Here is a 19856-nt window from a genome sequence, read left to right on the forward strand (position 1 = left end):
TGCCTAGATTAACAGCAGAAGAAATAGAATACCTAAATAATCCCATATCAGAAATAGAAATTGAACAAGCCATTAAAGAACTCCCTAAGAAAAAATCACCAGGACCTGATGGATTCACAAGTGAATTCTATCAGACATTCAAAGAGCAACTAATCCCAATACTATACAAATTATTTGATATGATAAGCAAAGAAGGAGTCCTACCAAATTCCTTTTATGACACAAATATGGTACTGATTCCAAAGCCAGGTAGACCAAAAACAGAGAAAGAAAACTATAGACCAATCTCCCTAATGAACATAGATGCAAAAATCTTAAATAGAATATTAGCAAAGAGACTCCAGCAAGTAATTAAGAAGGTCATCCACCATGATCAGGTGGGATTTATACCAGGAATGCAAGGATGGTTCAACATTAGGAAAATCATCCACATAATTGACCATACCAACAGTCTAACAAACAAAAATCACATGATTATCTCAATAGATGCTGAAAAAGCCTTTGACAAAATATAGCACCCATTCCTATTGAAAACATTCCCCAATTGATAAATGGGCAAGAGACATGAATAGGCAATTTTCAGGTAAAGAAATCAAAAGTATCAATAAGCACATGAGAAAGTGTTCTAAATCTCTAATAATTAGAGAAATGCAAATCAAAACAACTCTGAGGTATCACCTCACATCTAGCAGATTGGCTAAAATGAAAGAAGGGGAGAGTAATGAATGTTGGAGGGGATGTGGCAAAATCGGGACATTAATGCTTTGCTGGTGGAGCTGTGAACTGATCCAACCATTCTGGCTGGCAATTTGGAACTATGCTCAAAGGGCTATAAAAGACTGCCTGCCCTTTGATCCAGCCATACCATTGCTGGGTTTGTACCCCAAAGAGATCATAGATAAACAGACTTGTACGAAAATATTTATAGCTGCGCTTTTTGTAGTGGCAAAAAACTGGAAAATGAGGGGATGTCCTTCAATTGGGGAATGGCTGAACAAATTGTGGTATATGCGGGTGATGGAATACTATTGTGCTAAAAGGAATAATAAACTGGATGAATTCCATGCAAATTGGAGAGACCTCCAGGAAGTGATGCAGAGCGAAAGGAGCAGAGCCAGAAGAACATTGTACACAGAGACTGATATACTATGGTAAAATCAAATGTAATGGGCTCCTGTACCAGCAGCACTGCAATGACACAAGACAGCTCTGAGGGATTTATGGTAAAGATGCTACCCACATTCAGAGGAAGGACTGCAGGAGAGGAAACATATAAGATAAACAATTGCTTGAATGCATGGGCTGAGGCAGACATGAATGGGAAATAGACCCTGAAACAAGGACACATGTTACAACCAGTGGAAATGTGCGTTGGCCATGGGTGGGGGGAGAGCAGGGGGTGAAGGGGAAAGTAGGGGCATAAAGTATGTAAACAGGTTAAAAACAAATATTAATAAATGTCTAATAATAAAAAAAATAGTGCTAGAATTAGATTTCAGGCAGGAAGACTCTCATGGGCTAAGCACTGACAAGAGGAAGAGCATTTACTACAAACTGTCTCAAGACTCAACCATTTTGCCTAGGGTTTTTTTCTTGGCACAAGGAGAACCAAATAGGACAACTGATTACATCCTATCAATACTGCTGAAAAGAATAAGTGAAGGTCTGACTGATAATGGATTTATTTGACTAGATCGTCTCCAAGGTTCCTCTAACTTTAAAATGCTTCAGTTTTATGACCTACATTTTTCTTATTAACATTTTTAATGATTAAAAAAAATCAAACTATCACCTTCTACTTTCCAGGAGCTAGCAGATAGAGTTGGTCTCAGAGTCAGGAAGTTTGGGGTTCAAATCTCACTGAAATATTTTGGCTATGTGGATCTGGGCAAGTCATTGAACTTCCGAGGGCCCAGACAATCCATAAAAGCAAAAAGGGCAGAGAAGATACCAACATGAAAGGAGCTCCACATTAGTCCTATCAGAGACTGGTCAAAAAAACAAATCAATAAAGAAAACTTGGCAGCTATTCATTTTCCCTTGCACTGAAACTAAAGTACCATGATGACAACTAGGGAGTTGGAAAACAAACACTCTTGACACTTCCCTTTGGGTGTCTCTGTTCCACCCTTTGGGGTCCTGCCATGTCCAATGCAGGTTAAAGCCCTATACCTGTTAGACGGTTTGGGAGAATACAGAGCAAAATTGTCGGACAAGACTCTCTTCTTCAGTCTGATAAGCGAAGAGGCTAATGAGCCTTTACAAGGCATACAAGAATCTAAGTCACTGTGATGGTTCATTGCCTTAAGGCTTATCTATCAGAAAAGTTCTTAATGACAAAATAGCTGGCATGGTTTTTTCAAAAAAGTGAAATTTTGATTAAATAGTCCTGCCTATTCAGAAACTTCAATTAGGTCAGATTTTCTTTTTCTATATTCTAAAGAAGAAAAAGGCCAATGATTAAGATAGTAAGCTGATTTCTGAGATTTATTTAAAAACATTAATTCCCTGTTAGGCCTTGGACTCAATACACAAAGGCATGTCATGAAAAGAATGCTAAACTTGGAATCAAGTATGACCTGGGTTCAAACATTACCCACAACACCCATTAATTATATGATTACAGGCAGGTCACTTTAATCTTCTAAACCTCCATCTACTCATCTGTAATATGGGTATGATAACACTTCTGAAAACTGCTTCATATAGTAAGAAGGCTGAGAAGGCATGATTCTTTGCAACCCTTGACAGACATGCAAATACTAGCAAGTCAAATGGTCTATAATCATAAATGTTGAGTAATGACCCAAAGAGGCTCTGAAAGAGCCTTAGTCAAAAATCATTGTCTATATAGTCAGCGGTTTTATAAAATCTTCAATAAGGATGAAACAAAAAAGGTTTTTGGCTAATCCTAAGTTAAACAATACTAACATTATGTATACCTAAGGTTTTATTACTTTTGGTTCTGGTTTTAAAGACCAGAAACTTTTAAAGCTGATTAAAATTGGAGACTAGATTATGTAATGTATTCTTTAACATTCAACTTAATAAAGCAGGGCACTAATGACCAAAATTGAAATAAATTATATAGTATAATATGCTATTCAAAAACTTTCACTAGTCATACCAATACTTAATATAAATATAAATTTCCCTCATTTCTCTATTTCTCTACTGAATGGGAAATATCATCATTTCTAATAGTTTTCAAGAATATAACCTTCAGTTAAAAAAAAGAACAACTGAGTAGAAAAAGCTATCATTCAAGCAAGGAAAAGAGCAATCTATTTACAAATCATGGAGACTAAAAACAGTAAGAAAAACTTAACTGTAGTGATTTATCATTTATATTCTTTATTTTCATTTACTATAAGAGGATCCCAGTCAAGTTGCCATTCTGCCTAAGCCTGAACACTATGGGATCAGTTTGTGCCTAAGCACAGACAAAGCCAAGACTATACATATACAGATGGTTATTCTTGGTAGATCTCAAGTGAAATTCCAGGAAAATTTGCATTTTCTGCCCTTTTGATTGGACAAATACTCCTTTACTAGAGAGATATCTTATCTCTCTATTTTTGGCTCCAATTATAGTAATAATAATTCCAAAGAATGTAAATATAATAAACTTTAAAAGAGAAAAATCACAATCTATTTTGTTAGAACAGTATTATTCTAATCTCATTCTCTTTGATCAGTGACAATATTTCTAAACATAAAATAAATTATATTAAAATGTAGATTTTCAATGTTTATATGTATATATATCCATATGCTCAAATAATAGCAAATAACTATTTAATACAAATCATTTTTTATTATCTACAGTTTAATGGGTATCTAAATTTTTCTGAATGTTTCTTAAATCTATATGTTGTTTACTATTACGATCATAATTCTTTCTCTCTTTTTAAACAGAGAGTATTCTTTCTGTCCCTGGGGAAATACCAGAATATAGTGGGCAGCTGAGAAATACAATTAAATTAACTTAATTACTTTGTGTCAACTTGATAAGTCACTGTTCTTTAATGCAAAAACTGCCACTTGCGATTAATGGCTGTTGGTCCAGCTTCAGTTGATCAATTGTCTACTACACATGAAACATTCAGGGAAATGAGGTCTATCTTACAGCAATTCAGTAGAGAAGTCTTGTCCCAGGGGCACGTAAATCTGAAGTACGAGAAACCGCTGGATCAGGCCAACTAGAATAAGAGGGGAAAAGAAATCGACAAGGTCATGAGGACCAGGACAGCTGTACATGCACATACAAAAACACAACCACTTGTCAACAACAATCTAAATATTTTAGCATTTTGGCAGTATAGACTAAAAACTGTAAAAGTACTGCTGATAATAATGATTCACAACCCTGGGAATTTTAAAAATGAAATCAAACTTCAACCAAAATTCTGCTTTCTTAAAAGTCTCATATGTAAGTCTTGCTGAAATTTTTATGAAAATAAAAAAAATTTTATTTACCATTTTTATTAGGTTATAAGAGAATGAATCAAAGCACTGCATTCCCCATAGATACATAAACCTGAACTATAGAATCCCATCAAAGTTACCATAAAAAAAAATATGGGGGAATTATTTTCATTCTCTGACAGTTTTAACTTTTATTAAACAACTTAATAAAAAACAATCAATCACAAAAAGAATTACAATTAGGACAACTGTGCAAGTCAAAGCTTGATGAGCCGTATCTGGCTCATATGGTTAAGTTTCCAAAGTCAACTGAAATGGGGAGTTACATTTTCATTTATAACACTGACTTCCATGAATGTGTTCATGGTAAATGAATTGCAATTTCCTATGACATTAGAGTTTCATATTTAAATATTACTTCTCATTCCTCATTTCTCCAAGGATCAAAGGCATCAGGAAATGCAACAGCATTTTGTTGGCCAAGCAGAGGTACTACAAGGCACACAAGCACTGATTTCTTTCTTTGGCTCTCAGACCAGTCCACTCATTACATTGCCTTCTTCCTAGGCCAACATCTGTAATGGGGTCAAGAAGGTTGATTTGATTTAAGGTGGGTGACAGAGGGGTCTTGCTTGTAGTTTTTTTCCAATGCAAAATAACCTCAATATGGTACATTATTTAAGATCAAAGTACATTCAGAGAAACAAAGTCTTCAAGAGCCTTTTATCTACTTCACACTAATTTTGTTAGTGGCAATCACACTATAGGCACTGTCCTTGAAAAAAAAAAAAACATTCGCCAATTTTCCAAAAGGTCAGTAGTCAAAGGATATTAACAAATAGCTCTCAAAATTGCATACTATTAATAATCATTAAAAATGCTCTAAAAAACTAATAATAAGAGAAATACAAATCTAAACAACTCCAGAGTTTCACATGGCTCTCAAGAAAATTGACAAAGCTGATAAAAAAATGAGAAGTCAGTGCTGAAGGGGTTATGAAAAGGCAGGCACAACCCTACATAGTGGAGCATCCTGACTGGAATTATTTGAAGAAAGTGAGAAAAATGCCCCTATCCACTGACCTAAAGATTCAGCCTCTTCAAATAACTGGAAAGAATGTAGATGCCCATTGACTGGGAGGTGGTGCGGTGGCTAAAAAAGATGAAGGTACATGATTGCAATGGAAATGTCATCCTGCTCTGAGAAACAATAAGCATGATTATAGAGAAGGGCTGGAATATTTATAAATAGACACAAAGTGAAAGAACTGAGAAAACAGAATACATAACCACAACCATGTAAATAAGAAGAATCAGAACTTAAGGCTTAAAGATAAGACCAAGTTTCCAGTCAAAGACACCTGCCTCTGGTTCTCCTTCTGTAGGGGTGGAACAAGGCCAGTATTGGCAGACTTTATCACTGGGTTGGTTAATTTTATTTAACTTTGTCTTTTCCCTTTTTATAATTCTTTCTTATATGAAAAATGGGAGAGAGAAAAGGGAGGAACTGAGAAAATCATAGGTAATATAAAAACAAGATAGCAACAAAATTTATATTCAAAAATAAGTAAAGGTTTATATATGTTCATAGGATAGCATCATCTATTACATTTTGAGATGGTTCTTACAACCAAAAAAACTCTGCAGTCTTACTTCATTCAGTGAACTAGCATTTATGAAGTATCTACTAGGTGCCTAGCACTGTGCTATGTGCTGGGAACAAAAAGAAAGACAAAATGAAAGCCCCCACTCTCAAGAGGTTCACAGGTGAGGGGAAGGCAACATGTATGCAGGCATATGCAAACAAGAAAAACAAAGGTTCAGTTGGACATCATCGCAGAGGGAAGGCACCGAGACTAGGCACCAAAGGAATACTAGGATAGGTTTCTTGTTAAAGGTAGAATTTTAGCTAACACTTGAAGGAAACCAGGGAAGCAAGGAGAGAGTTACAAGCATGGAGGGCTGAGAGAAAAAATGTCCAGACAGAAGATCAAGAATCTTGTATGAGGAATAGCAGAGAAGTCAGTGTCACTGGATGGCAGAGTTCATGGAGGGTGTAAGGTGCAGGAAGTCTTAAAAGGTAGGAAGGGGCCTTATGCACGGTTCTGAACACCAAAGGAAGGACTTCACAGTTGATCCTGGAAGTTGTAGGATGCCACAGCAGTTTCAGGAAGGGAATGGCAGAATTCTCAACATTCTGGTAAAAATGATGAGATGAATACAAAAGAATGTACTCTTAAGGACAGCAGTTATCAGGAATGCTAAAATGAGTTGAGGCTGATGAGAAAAGTTAAGCACATCGAAATGAGAAAGTTCAATTTTTTTGTGTTCTATTGGGAACTAGAAGTAGATCCAAACAGGAAGAGGCCCACTGCTTAAGGCAGAAGGCAGTTAAATTTTTAAATTTTCTTTTTCTGTTTATCTGCCAACAAAAGCCACCTTCAAACTAGAAAGAAAAGCCTTGTGCTAATGAGGAATTGATGTCTTTGATGAGCTCAAATCAATAATGAAAGAACAATGTCCTGAAACAGAGATGTCTAAACACTTGGCATTCAACCCTCCCAAGTGTGGACCAAATCAGATTATTCATTGGGAAATATGTAACAAAACATAAAAATACAACATAACCCAGATAACATATTTAATATATGGTTCCCTAAGCCAATATACATTTGCAAGGATCCTTATATACCAATGGTTCCCAAACTTCTTTGGCCTACTGCCCCCTTTCCAGAAAAAAATATTACTTAGCCCCCTGGAAATTAATTTTTTAAAATTTTAATAGCAATTAATAGGAAAGATAAATGCACCTGTGGCCATCACCACTCCCCTGGATTGCTGCAGCACCCACCAGGGGGTGGTAGTACCCACTTTGGGAATCACTGTTATATACAGTGGGTCTCATTACTAATTTGATTTGATATCACTGTCCTAGACTACAAGAACCAGTCAATGTGATTACTGAGTCACTATTAGAAATAAATGAGAGAATATGAAGAATGGAAGAGGTATCACAGCCTCCAGAAGGATAAATGTCTCAATTCTGGGAGGGGGGAGATACAAAAATGGAATCTGAAAAGTCTGAATTAGTGAGCTTGACTTTGATCCCTTCACCTCCACCCCATTCTCAAATGTTTATTCAAAAGATATAGGAAAAGAAGACCTAAATACAAAGAACTAAAATGGCTTCATCAAAAACTGGTAATGCCAATCCAATCTGACTTCTTTTTCTTCTTATAAAACTGGTAAATCATGTGAAAGGTACAGCTAAAGTATATATACATTATAGTAAAGCAAAAGCATGTTCTCATTTTTTATGCTATTCTCATAGAAAAGATGGAGAAGTATCATTAGACGGATTCAGACCTGACTAAATAGCTTAACCCAGAGAGTCATTAATGGCTCAACATCCCTTTGAAGGAGGTTTCTAGTGGAATGTTCCAGGAATCTTTCTGAGGTCTTGCGCTGTTTAACATTTTATCAGTAATTTGACCTTTCCATCCGGTTTGTCACTGAACCCTAAGGACTATGTGGCCTCTCCACTTGAATTGAAGCTAAAACCTTCCATATCCCAACTTAGAATGTGAGCTCCTTGGGAGCAGAGTATCTCAATTTTCTAGCTGTATCCCCAGAGCTTAAGAAACAATGTAAGCACTTAATAAACACTTTATTTGTTCATTCATTCATGCACAAAGGCACAGACATCATTCTTTGCAAATATTCAGACAATACATAGTTAAAAGTAAGGGCTAGCACAGTGAATGGTACGATCAGGAAATCCAACAATATCTTGGCAGGCTACAATATCAGGCCAAATATAAGAAGATGAACTCTAATAGGATAAATACAAATTCTAAACTAATTTTTAAGAAATTGACTTCAGAAATACAATATGGAGGAGACATGGTTAGATAGGAATTTGTCTGCAAAAGATCAGAGGACTAGAAATTTAGAACTAGAAGGGAACTCAGAAGTTATCAGCCATAATACCCTCATTTTACAGGTGAGGAAACTAAGGCCCAGAACACAGAAGTGACTTATCCAATGTCACACATGTCCTAAGTGACAGAGGCAAGATTTGCTCTTTCTATGCCATCTGTCTTACCAGTGAGGGGGCCGGTGCTTGGAGATTCTCAATGTGAGTCAACAGTATAACAATGGTAATCCAAACAAGTAGATGCAATCCTGGGCTGCATTCCATGATGAATGATAAAGAAGTCTTACTGATGCTCTGCTGGTGAGACCACAGCAAAAGGGTCCTATTTTAGGAAGGGCACTGACAAGCTATAGAATGTCCAAAGAGGAAAACCAGGAAGACAAGGGCTTCCCATTCCTCCCTTAATTATAAAAGGCTCCAGAGCTGAGGAAGGAAGGATAAGGATTGAGAAAAGGCCAACAATAGGTCAGATCATTGGGGCCTTTGGCAAGGGAAATGTGAGCTGACGGATAAGTTCCAAAGCCAGATCAGGTTGGTTTAGAAAGAAGTGAGAGAAGTGAAGGCAAAAAAAGGCAACCTTTTCAAAGAAGTTAGTTAGAAGTTAGAGAAAGGCAGTAGATCCACATGATGGTAGCTTGAGAAGATGATAGGGTCTACACAAGGCTTTCTAAGGATAGCAAGGACTTGAACATGTTTATAGAAGTGGGGAAGAAAACAGAGATAAAAAAAGAAGACAAGGGGGTCATAATTGTGAAGGCAATCAGCTGGAAAATCCGGAGAGAAAGAGAAGATCAAGGTATATGAAGAGGAAGAGGCCTTTGCAAGGATGAAAAAACATGGCACAAACTATGATAACATATGAGATATATTATATAACTAAAGTAATTTTTCTGATCTCATTAAATTTAAAGTAACTTTCATGTCTGCATTACAGCCAAAACTCTAGGCATATCATTAAAAAAGGCCAAATACAGAAATTTCTTAAGTCAATTGCCATCAAGAACTTAAAATTAATATATGACTAGATTCTTTATCTTTACTAAGGCTAACAACTCAGTATACTTTAACAAACTGGCCTCTGTGGAAAATATCTCACAAAAGTTGCTTCTACTTTTTAGAGAGGCTATTTTATACTTTTCCTCAAAAAAAAAAAAAAAACATTAAAAAAAAAAACCCACAAAATTGTGGACATCCAAAACTGAAGTTTTGTGAATGAATGAGGAAGGAGGTCTTTATATGGAAAATAAAGGCAAGATAGATATTCTAAGATTTTTAATTTTCTTTTAGAAATATAATGAAAACAAAATATTAAAGCAAAACAAAATAAAATTTTAAAACTTAAGGAGGAGGAGTCACAGTCTAGACCTTTTTAAAAGATTTTACTTAAAAGCTGTACATGGGTTTAAATCCCACAGTTATGAACTTCTGCTCACATTGGTGGGCTGAATACCCATAGGGTGATTAACTGTTTCTCCACTCAAAAATTCTAGGGGTAAAGCTGAGAGATTAAGGGTTTACCTAGTACCACTGCTCACCAACCTTCCTCTAGTATTAATTAGGTTTTAGAAAGGGATATTGCCAAGATATACTAAGAATAGCTGTTACAGAAACAACCCCTTCTTTATCTGCACCCCTCCCACCCAAGAGCCTGAGAAATACTTTCTTTCCCATGATTACATATCAGATCCAGGAAGACAGTGGGCTCAGTTTAGAAAGCATGATGGTTACTGGACATCCTTTCCTCCCTTTGTGGGTTCCCCCTAATCTGTTAGGTTCTGAGCACCAAAGCTCTGGTAAAGTCCTGGAGCTGCCTTTTCTCAATGTGTCTAGTCTATCTTGAGTGTCCATCAGCTTTCAAAACAAACGACACTGTTGGCCACTGTTACTCCAATGGAAACTCCAGGTCACCACCTGATCAACAAGTGTGGTGGGGAGATCATTAATACTTTCCTTGGGCTGAGTCTTTCCCCTTGCTGCCTTCTTTTATAGGTGTGAAGGCCTACATACTCAAGGTAATCCCAAATGGACTACTGCTGGATTCTCAGAGGTATCTAATTCCTTCACAGTGAATCCCAAGATATTTCTTATGTTTATCTCTTAGCATGGAGCACTTCACTCTTTCCGAATTAATTAAGATTTTTTTCCCATCTGGTTCATACTTTTAACTGACTGATTCTACTATCAATTCTATACTATCTTCTTCTCATGAATCCCTGGCTCCCCTATATAATCATCACCAACACTTCACAAACCTAAACTACTCCCACCATCTGTCTCTTCCACTCCTAATCAGGTGCTTTTGAACAAAGCTGGTGAAAGTCACAAAATGATGCTGGTTGGATCTACTACAAATTTATGTTATCTAATTTGAACTCTGACTTCAATGTAATAAGACAATCCCTTTAAAAATTCTCTCTAATGGATTCACCGTCCCATTCTTCCCAGAGACTATTTCCTTCACCTATTTTATTTCAAATATAACCTCAATACATGTATAAAATATGTTCATCAAGATTTTTATAAGGATGAGGAATGAATTACATGAGTAACTGATGTCCTCTCAATTGCCATTTTTCTGAATAATAATTTTGAATATTTTTTCATTTTTTCCTCTTATCCCCTCTTTCTTGAGATCTTGTAAAATATTCCAAATACTTCACAATTTTATGTTCTTCAGACTCTGAAATTGTTGCTGATTTCATCTTCTTGAGTGTATTTCAACATATTCTTATGTTGTATCCAATACTGAGGAATTAAGGATTCAAATATGGTTCTACAATCACTAATGACAAGAATAGAACATTACAAAAATGCTAACAAAGAGGTTCCATTTTTTGGTCAACTTGTTGTCTTCCTCCCAGTTTTACTCATGAAATCTTTTTGAATGAGATGCCTTGGTTCAATCTCAGATTTTATTTCCTTATTTCCATTTCCGCTGTTTTCCCTGTTTTATAAAATGATGTTCACAATCATTTTGGCTTCCATCTTTCCTTGCTGTGCAAAAAAAAATCATATATTTACTGATTAAAACAGTTCCAGGGTTCTTTTGGCCTCTTGGTTGTGGCAACTGTTTTATGTCAACTAAATTTTTTGCAGGAAATATATTTTTCCTTTTCTTGAATTTCTCATTTTTTTAGCATAAGTAGCCTTTTGGAAAGGTCAGGTGGAAACCGCTTCAGTAATTTTAAGCATTCTTCTCATCTTTATCTTTTCTTATTATTTGATTTTGATTTTGCCCATGGTTCTAAGAATATGGTGGTCTAACACAGTGATGAGCCAGACAGGGCCCCCCTGAACCATTCTATCTGGCCTGATGTTATTCCTAATCTGATGAATACAATGAGTAGGATACAATACAATGAAACTTCAAAAGAGTTACCTTAGAAACAGACTGAAAGATGAGCATTTCCTTTCCTTTGGCCCCCTCTTTAAAAAGTTTGCCCATCACTGGTCTAACATAAACACACAGCTAACTCTAATATGAGTCAATCAGAAACAGGGTGTTTCTCCTGTCAGGATATATTCAATTTCATTTTTTGTTATGATATCAAGTATTCACCATGTTCTGGGCCTTTGACTCTCTTATACAAGGAAGTTCGACTTCTGAGTAGATGTTAAATATAGAGCAGTGATTCCCGAAGTGGACGCCACTGCCCCCTGGCGGGTGCTGCAGTGATCCAGGGGAGTGGTGATGGCCACAGGTGCATTTATCTTTCCTATTAATTGCTATTAAATTTTTTTAAAAAGTAATTTCCAGGGGGCTAAGTAATATTTTTTTCTGGAAAGAGGGCGGTAGGCCAAAAAAGTTTGGGAACCACTGATATAGGATATCTTTTTCATTTCCCAAATGAAGTCACTGGACCTTCTATCATCTCTTCCTGTTCTAGTTCCACCCCACTTCCAAGGTCTACACCAGCAGATATTATTTTCCCTAAAGTCTTCCCTGACACTTCACCCCTCCTGCAAGGTGAATTAGAACTCCCTCTGCAAATTTCACCCATACTTATTACAATTTTCAATAAATCATATTTACTTACATATTTGTCCCTCTTCCAATAGACTATAAGCTCATTGCCTTTGCATCCCTAGCATCTAGTCCCATGTCTAAGTAGGTGTTTAATAAATGCATTTTGATTGGCTGATAGAGTACTTCTTAACAAATTCTTGTGGAATTAAACTGAAGCTTACTGTCACATCAAAATTTTGCCATATGCAATAAATATTTTTGATATACATGTAATTACATCCCCTATACTCAAGTTCTACTCTGGTGCCTCATGGAGGTATGGAAGCAAGGTAGGTATAGTAGTAAAGCACCAGGGCTAGAGTTAGAAAAACGCAGATTCAAACCCTGTCTCAGATATTTACAAGCTGTGTGAACCTGGACAAGTCACTTAATTCCATTTGATTTTGTTTTCTCATCTGTAAAATGGGAATAATAATAGCACATGCTTCCTAGGGCAGTTGTGAGAACTGAAGAAGATAATACTGTAAAGTGCTTAGCACAGTGCCGTTAACACACAATAAATGCTATATAAATGTTACTTGTTGTTATTGTTATTGTTGTGGAAGTGAACCTGGCTATCAAAGGTTATATCAACATAGGTCTGGCAAGGATCTACCAACCTGGAAATGTCCAAATTTTTTTCCACACAAAGTGTCCATTTGATTTTTATCTCTTGTTTGAGAAATATTTCAAAGTTTAGCCTAATTAGAAAGTGTTCCACTAGTCAGGGCAAACTTCCAGAAAAATGATTCTCCTTGAAGTCAGTAGTATGAATTTAATTCCATGTTAATATCTGCTTCTTAGTGGAATGAGTGAAACAATAAATAAAAAATGGAATGCAATATTGAGATATTGGTGTGATACTTACGAATTTGCTTATTCTCCTTTGGTAACTGAATTTTGTTGGTTTGGCTACTGCCTTCAAGGACAAAGACAAAACTTTTAACTTCTTTATCAAACTCCTAGAGAATGTAAGAGAAAAAGAGAACAATGTAGTATATTTCTATTTGAATTCCACTACAAAATCTGAAAGGTGGTCCTATAGGAAAAAAACAACCCTTGATGAAAGGAGTTGAAATTAGGAAGGGGTTGTGTGTGTTGTCACAGTAGGCTAGGTTTAAAAAGAGGTACAAAAGCCATCCTAGGTCTTCTTGGATTATATAAGGTTTTCATAGTTGAATAGCTTCCTTTTTATGTTAGATTCTTTTTTTTTTCTCAGACCACAAGAATATCTCCACTGCTAGAAATCTGCTAATTCCTAGCCTGAAGCTCTTAAAATTACATTCCTCCAAATTCTTCTTTACTCTAGGCCTCTACATTTAGTAGAATGGAATAAGGAAGTCCAAGAAAGTTTCACTTCAGTCTCCAACTAATGAGGATGTCTCTAGGTTCCCAAAAGTTATGCTAGCAGAGTCTGGGGCTATGTACTTGTCGTCCAAAGACTAAATGAATTAAGCTTGGAATAGCTCACTGCTAGAGGGCTGCATTGATCCATTACTTTTTTGACCATAACAACTCACAAATGGAGACTGTTTACTAAGGCAGTCATTAGTTGCAAGCCATACTGTGGAAAATGTAACCACAATGATATAACCACAGATCTTGAAGTAATGAAAGAATACTGCAAAGTTACTCTTTGCTACTAATTGTATGACCAAGTAACATATGATATATTTAGGATGGAAAAGTCCTCAACTTTGATTCATTACTCTATTTGACCTTTTAAATTTCAAAAAACATAAATATCTTAAAAAGTGATTTATAAAACTTTTGATTAATTATAAAGTAAACATGAACAAAATTAATTTGGATCTATTACAATAAAAATATTTAAGTTACAATAATAATCTGTATGATGAATTCAATTTCAATATGCAAATTCCTAATTTAACTGGAAGAACTGCAAGTAATAAATTAGCTTCGAGTCAATTGCACATAGTTTTATCTTTCACTCTTAACATTCATATATACTTCTAAATGGTTGAAATTATATTTAAATTGTAATACTTACTTTCCAAATTACAGATGGACTGCCAAAGATCTTCCATTTTGCTCCAGGATTTTTGCCCTGGGCACTGAAGATTTCAACAAACGGCCCCCCCTATAATGCAAAGGTAAACAATCAATAATAAATTAATCCGTAAGTAATGATTAAGCATATATGATGTGCCAGGAACCTGATCAGACATAAGATACAGAAAGACAAAATTCCCTATCATAAAGCAGATTATACTAGCTAGAGGATGTGAAAGAGCAGGGAGTCAAGAATGACACTGAAAGTTCTAAATTAGGGCACTGGAGGGATGGTGGTAACCTTGAGAGAAATGGCAAAATTTGGAAGGGGTGTGGATTTGAGAACAATAACTTCAATTTTTTTTTTTAAACCCTCATCTACCGTCTTGGAATCGATACTGTGTATTGGCTCCAATGCAGAAGAGTGGTCAAAGGGCTAGGCAATGGGGGTCAAGTGACTTGCCCAGGGTCACACAGCTGGGAAGTGTCTGAGGTCAGTTTTGAACCTAGGACCTCTCGTCTCCAGGCCTGGCTCACAATCCACTGAGCTACCCAGCTGCCCCCAATAACTTCAGTTTTGAACAGGTTGAATTTGAAATGTCTATGGGATGTCCAGATCTCAATAAAAGATAATGGCATAAGACTGAAGCTCTAAAGAGGCGATAGACAAGCAGACAGATAGAAATAGATATGATATATAGATATATTATCTGTGAACTATCAGCATAAATATGATCATTAAATTCATGAGAATAGATTTCATTAAAAGAAAAGTTACAGAGAACAAAGGGTTCAAGACAGAACCTTGGGAACATCCATAATTTGGAGGCAAGATATGGATGATGACCCAGCAAAGGAGTCTGAGGAGAAGCACTGAGAAAGGTTGGAAGAGAAGCAAGAGAACAGTGTTCCAAAACCCCAGATCAGAGAGAGTCTTCATTTGGAGAAAGGAATCAATAGGTTCAAATATTTCGAAAGTCAAGAAAGATGAAAATTGAGAATAGACAAGCAGATTTGGCAACTAGGAAAGCATTACTAACTTTGGAAAAGACCATTTCAATTGAGTGATGAGGTCACTTCTAAGAAGGGAGTGAAAAGAGTGAACAATAAAAGGAAAAAAAAGCAATAAAAGAGCATCTTTTCCTAACAGTTTGGCTGATAAAGAAAGAAAAGATATAGGACAGTTTGTAGATGGATAAGTGAAGGCTTTTTAAGGAGGGGGAGATATTATATTTATAGGCAGCTATAAAAGATTAAGGGGCTAAAGAGAGATGATTGAGACCATAAGATGCTGGAGAAGAACATGAAAAAAAAAGGGTAGCCTGGGCAGAAAGGGTCCCCTCTGTAGCCTGTGACACTGATGATCACCATCTTCTTGATTCTCTCTTCATAAAGGTTTCTGTGACACCATTGTTTCAGACCCCTCCTATCAGACTGTTCCTTCTCATTGCCTTATCTGGTTCTTCATCCATTTCACACTTTCTAACAGAACCATGAGGCTGCTCCAACTATCTTGATCTCACTTCTCTTTCATTCTACCCTATCTCGCTTAGGGAGAACATCAGCTCCCATGAGTTCAATTATCATCTTTCTGCAGGTGATTCCCAGATCTATATATGCAGCAAAGGGAACAGGATAGTCAGTAAAACCAAATAGTAGTAAGCTCCTAAAAATACAGAGAAGAAGCTGATCCTGCAAAAGAAGCTGTGGCCAGAGGAGTGGCAGCATGATCTCTGGAGAAGAAAGGTTGGCTCTATTCTCCCTGTACCAAAGGACAAAGCCAAATACCATGTGTAAGATTAAAATTAATATCCAATAACTCCAAGTGTTATATTTTATACGATTTACTAATAATCACTTGAAGTAGAGGAAATAAAAAGACAAAAGTAAAAGCCTGAATAAAGAGAAGTTTTTCCCAACTGTGTTAACAGCAGGATAAGAGAGAGAGGGATGAGGTCCCAGAAAACTTTATCTCCAAAACTTAAGGACTTAACATGAGAACAAAAGTGGGATGCTGAGAATTGGAGTCCTGGGGAGCAGATTCTAATTACATACATGAGGACATGGGAAAACCAAGACAGCTCTTCCCAGGCAGGGTATGCAGGCCGCAGGGCCCTTGAAGGGTCTTGCCCAAAGCAATGTCTATCTCTAACTGTCCCATGAGAGCTACAATAAGGATCAAAGCCAGCTCCCAAAATATTGTGGGAAATGAAGGAAGGTCCTTGCCAGAGGGACCTCCAAGAGAATAGAACAAGGAATAGAGTTAAAATGTAAAAGGTTCCCAAAAGTTAATTAAGATTAGGGGTTGGAGTAGAATCTTACGGACAGAAAAACCTAATGGATAGGGAAGTGTCCCAGATAGACCTAGACAAATTTAACCAAAAAAAAAAAAAAAAAAAGAAAAAGAAACAAAAGAAACAAAACAAGATGGGAAGAGCAATATCTACTAAGACCTTACTACAAGAAGCTCAACTAGTTTTTCTGTAAGACACTCAGATGTTTCCTGTATATCCCCACCTGAGTGGCCTGTATGGCTAAGGCTTGAGCCATTTACAAGGCTTCCCAGTTACTCAGAGCATAAAAAGATCAGTCCACTAAGAGTCAATCAGTGCCTTTAGAACTAGTCCACATTTCAAGGCTATTAAAGGTAATACACTATCAGACCAGATGCATTTTTCTGGAGATAAGAAGAGCTAAGTCACCTAAATCGGTTACTCTATCTTTGCTTAGTTATCCATGCTATAACCAAGTCATATGCTTTAAAAGAAAAGCTCATCAGATGGTCTGAAATGTCTCAATTGATTCAAGTCCTGTATTTGAACCACTGAACAGACCTGAATCAAATCTGAACTATAACAGAAATTAAAGACCTGAATAAAATTACAGAAAAGTAGGATTTGGCAGATATCTGACAATTATAGGAGAGGAAATGAAAAGACTATACGAAATTTCTTTGCCGTAAGGGGACTCTGAACAGAAACTGACCACTAACAAATGAAGGAAGGGATTTTGACAAAGAGTAAAGACAGAATACTGATGAAGGGAGAATGACAGCCAATGGCAAAAACAAACAAAAACACAAACAAATGCAGAAAAGTAGAAATCTTAAGCATATACTCTGACCCACAACACAATGAAAATTATAATCAATAAAAGGAATTCAAAGAAAGGATTCAAACAAATGAAACCTACATTATGTGATCCTAACTAAAAGAAACAATACATAATTTCACCAGATAAAATGACATGACAACATATCCAGTCTTTTGGAATGAAGCCTAAGTTGTCCTTATGGGAAATTTGGGTATCTATAAACACTATCATTAACAAAAAATAAAGAATCAATTAATAGTTTGGGCATGCAATTTAAAAAACTGGAAAACAACAAACTTAAAAAAATTGTAAAAATCAAAATTTTTTTAAAAATTCCACAATTTATGAAATGAAAATATAACCCTTAAAAACTATTAAAGATACACAAATTATCTAATTTAATAAAGAGGGAACGCCAAATTGCCAAAATGAAAAATGAAAAAAGAAAATTCACATAAAAATGAAATAAATTAAATCATTAGAAATTAGTTTTCCCAATTATGACAAAATTAATCATTTAAATGAAATAAATGGATATTTACAAAAATATAAAACAACCAGCTTAACAGAACAAGAAAAGATTATTTAAATAATTTATTCTCAGAAAAAGAATCTGAACAAACTACAAATGAACTCCCAAAGAAGAGAAAAAAGCAGTCAAGATATATTTATTAGCATATTCTATCCAACATTCAAAGAAAGATTAACACCAGCATTACATCAATTCTCTGAAAAACTGAAAAAGAAGGCATCGTACCAACCTCCTTCTATGACATAAATATGGTCCTGATACTAAAACAAGGAGATAAAAAGCAGAGAATGAAAACTATAAACTACTATCTTTCATGACTAGAGAAAGGAATAGGGCCTGGTTAGATACTGAACTAGTGATATCCTTGGTATATTTCTAACAGCACTCCTTCAAAGGGTTGTTGTGATGATTAAATGAGAAAACATGCAGAATACTTTGCAAACCTTAATGCTCAATATGAATGTTAGCTATTACTATCATCATCATTATTAATGCCGAGACAGGGAACTTCTCTGATATGATCATTGGTCTACAGCACAAAAAAGTTAGAGAATTTGCCCAAGATCAAAAACCTTATGTGGCAGAGTAGGAGTTAGATCCAGCAAAGAGGCTGCAGCAACATATTAGATGAAACCCTCTGGCGAAGCTGAAGTTATACCAGAAATGCAGAGCTGGTTCAATGATAGGAAAGCTACAAAGATCATATTAATAATAGGAGATGTGATTATATTAACAGAGGTGAAAAGAGCTTTTAATAACATAGAAAACCTACTGATGGTTAAGAAAATGGAAAAGCACAGGAATAAATGTATCTTCTCAAAATATAGCAAACAATTAATTACCTAAAACTAAGAGCTAGCATTATTTATCCTAATGAAACTCTAGAAGTCTTTTTAAAAAGATGAAAGGTAAAGTAAAGATCTATACTGTTTTTTTCTATCATTTCTTGTTTTAGGGATGCAAACTATTAAAATAAGAGAAGATGCAGAAATTAATTGTATAAAAACAAAATTATTGTCTTGCAGATAATGTTGATTTGTTAAAACAAAACTTTTTTTACAACAAATGTTGTTGATAAGTGTCTAATAACCAAGAAACAAAGGGAATTCATACAAATACTTAAAATCCAGTCTCCAATGGAAAATTGCTCAGAGGATATGAATAGGCAGTTTTCAAAAGAAGAAACATCAACAGTCACATGAAAAATGTTCCAACTGACAAATAAATAAGAGAAGCAAATAAAAACAAATCTGAAATTCACCTCATACCTATCAGATTGTCAAAGATGATTTAAAAAAAAAAAGGTAAATAGAAATTTTAGGAGGTGGGATAGGAGGAAAGGCACACTCATTTACTATTGAGGAAGTGGTGAACTGGTCCAACTCTCCAGGAAAACACTTTGGAACTCTACCCAAAGTCAACTATGCCTACTCTTTGTCCCAGGCAGATGCACCAAAAAGCAAAGAAGGTGGAAAAAATAGTTTCACATGTTTGCAAAAATGTTTGCTGCAGCACTTTTTATTATAGAAAAGAAGAAGAAACAAAGTAGATGCCCACTGGTGAACAAATTATGGCATACAAATGTAATGGAATATCATGGTGCTGGGGGAATCAGTCAATCAACATTTACTAACCTTCTAAAGTATGCCATCATACACTGTGCTAAGTGCTGGGAACACAAAAGGAGGCCAAGCTACTCCACCCTCAAGGAGCTTAAGTTCAAAAGACAAGGGGCAGCTGGGTTGCCCGGTGGTCAAAGAGCCAGGTATAGAGATGGAAGGTCCTGGGTTCAAATATGACCTGGGGCACTTCTAAGCTCCCACCCTGGACAAATCACTTGACCCCAT

The 19856-nt window shown here is 35.9% G+C and overlaps 1 protein-coding gene across 1 annotated transcript in view; it reads right to left on the reverse strand.

The window, feature by feature from the left end:
* The window catches only part of CFAP20DC (CFAP20 domain containing), a 233565-nt gene that overhangs the window by 209261 nt on the left and 4448 nt on the right, over window positions 1-19856 (reverse strand). Inside the window, exons 2-4 of the mRNA XM_044660109.1 lie at window positions 14383-14472; window positions 13240-13333; window positions 4130-4202 (exon numbers count right to left, since the gene is read on the reverse strand). Of these exons, the coding sequence (XP_044516044.1) occupies window positions 4130-4202; window positions 13240-13333; window positions 14383-14472 (257 nt within the window). The remainder of the gene's footprint in view (window positions 1-4129; window positions 4203-13239; window positions 13334-14382; window positions 14473-19856) is intronic.

Source organism: Gracilinanus agilis, chromosome 1, assembly GCF_016433145.1.
Source record: "Gracilinanus agilis isolate LMUSP501 chromosome 1, AgileGrace, whole genome shotgun sequence".
NCBI lineage: Eukaryota > Metazoa > Chordata > Mammalia > Didelphimorphia > Didelphidae > Gracilinanus > Gracilinanus agilis.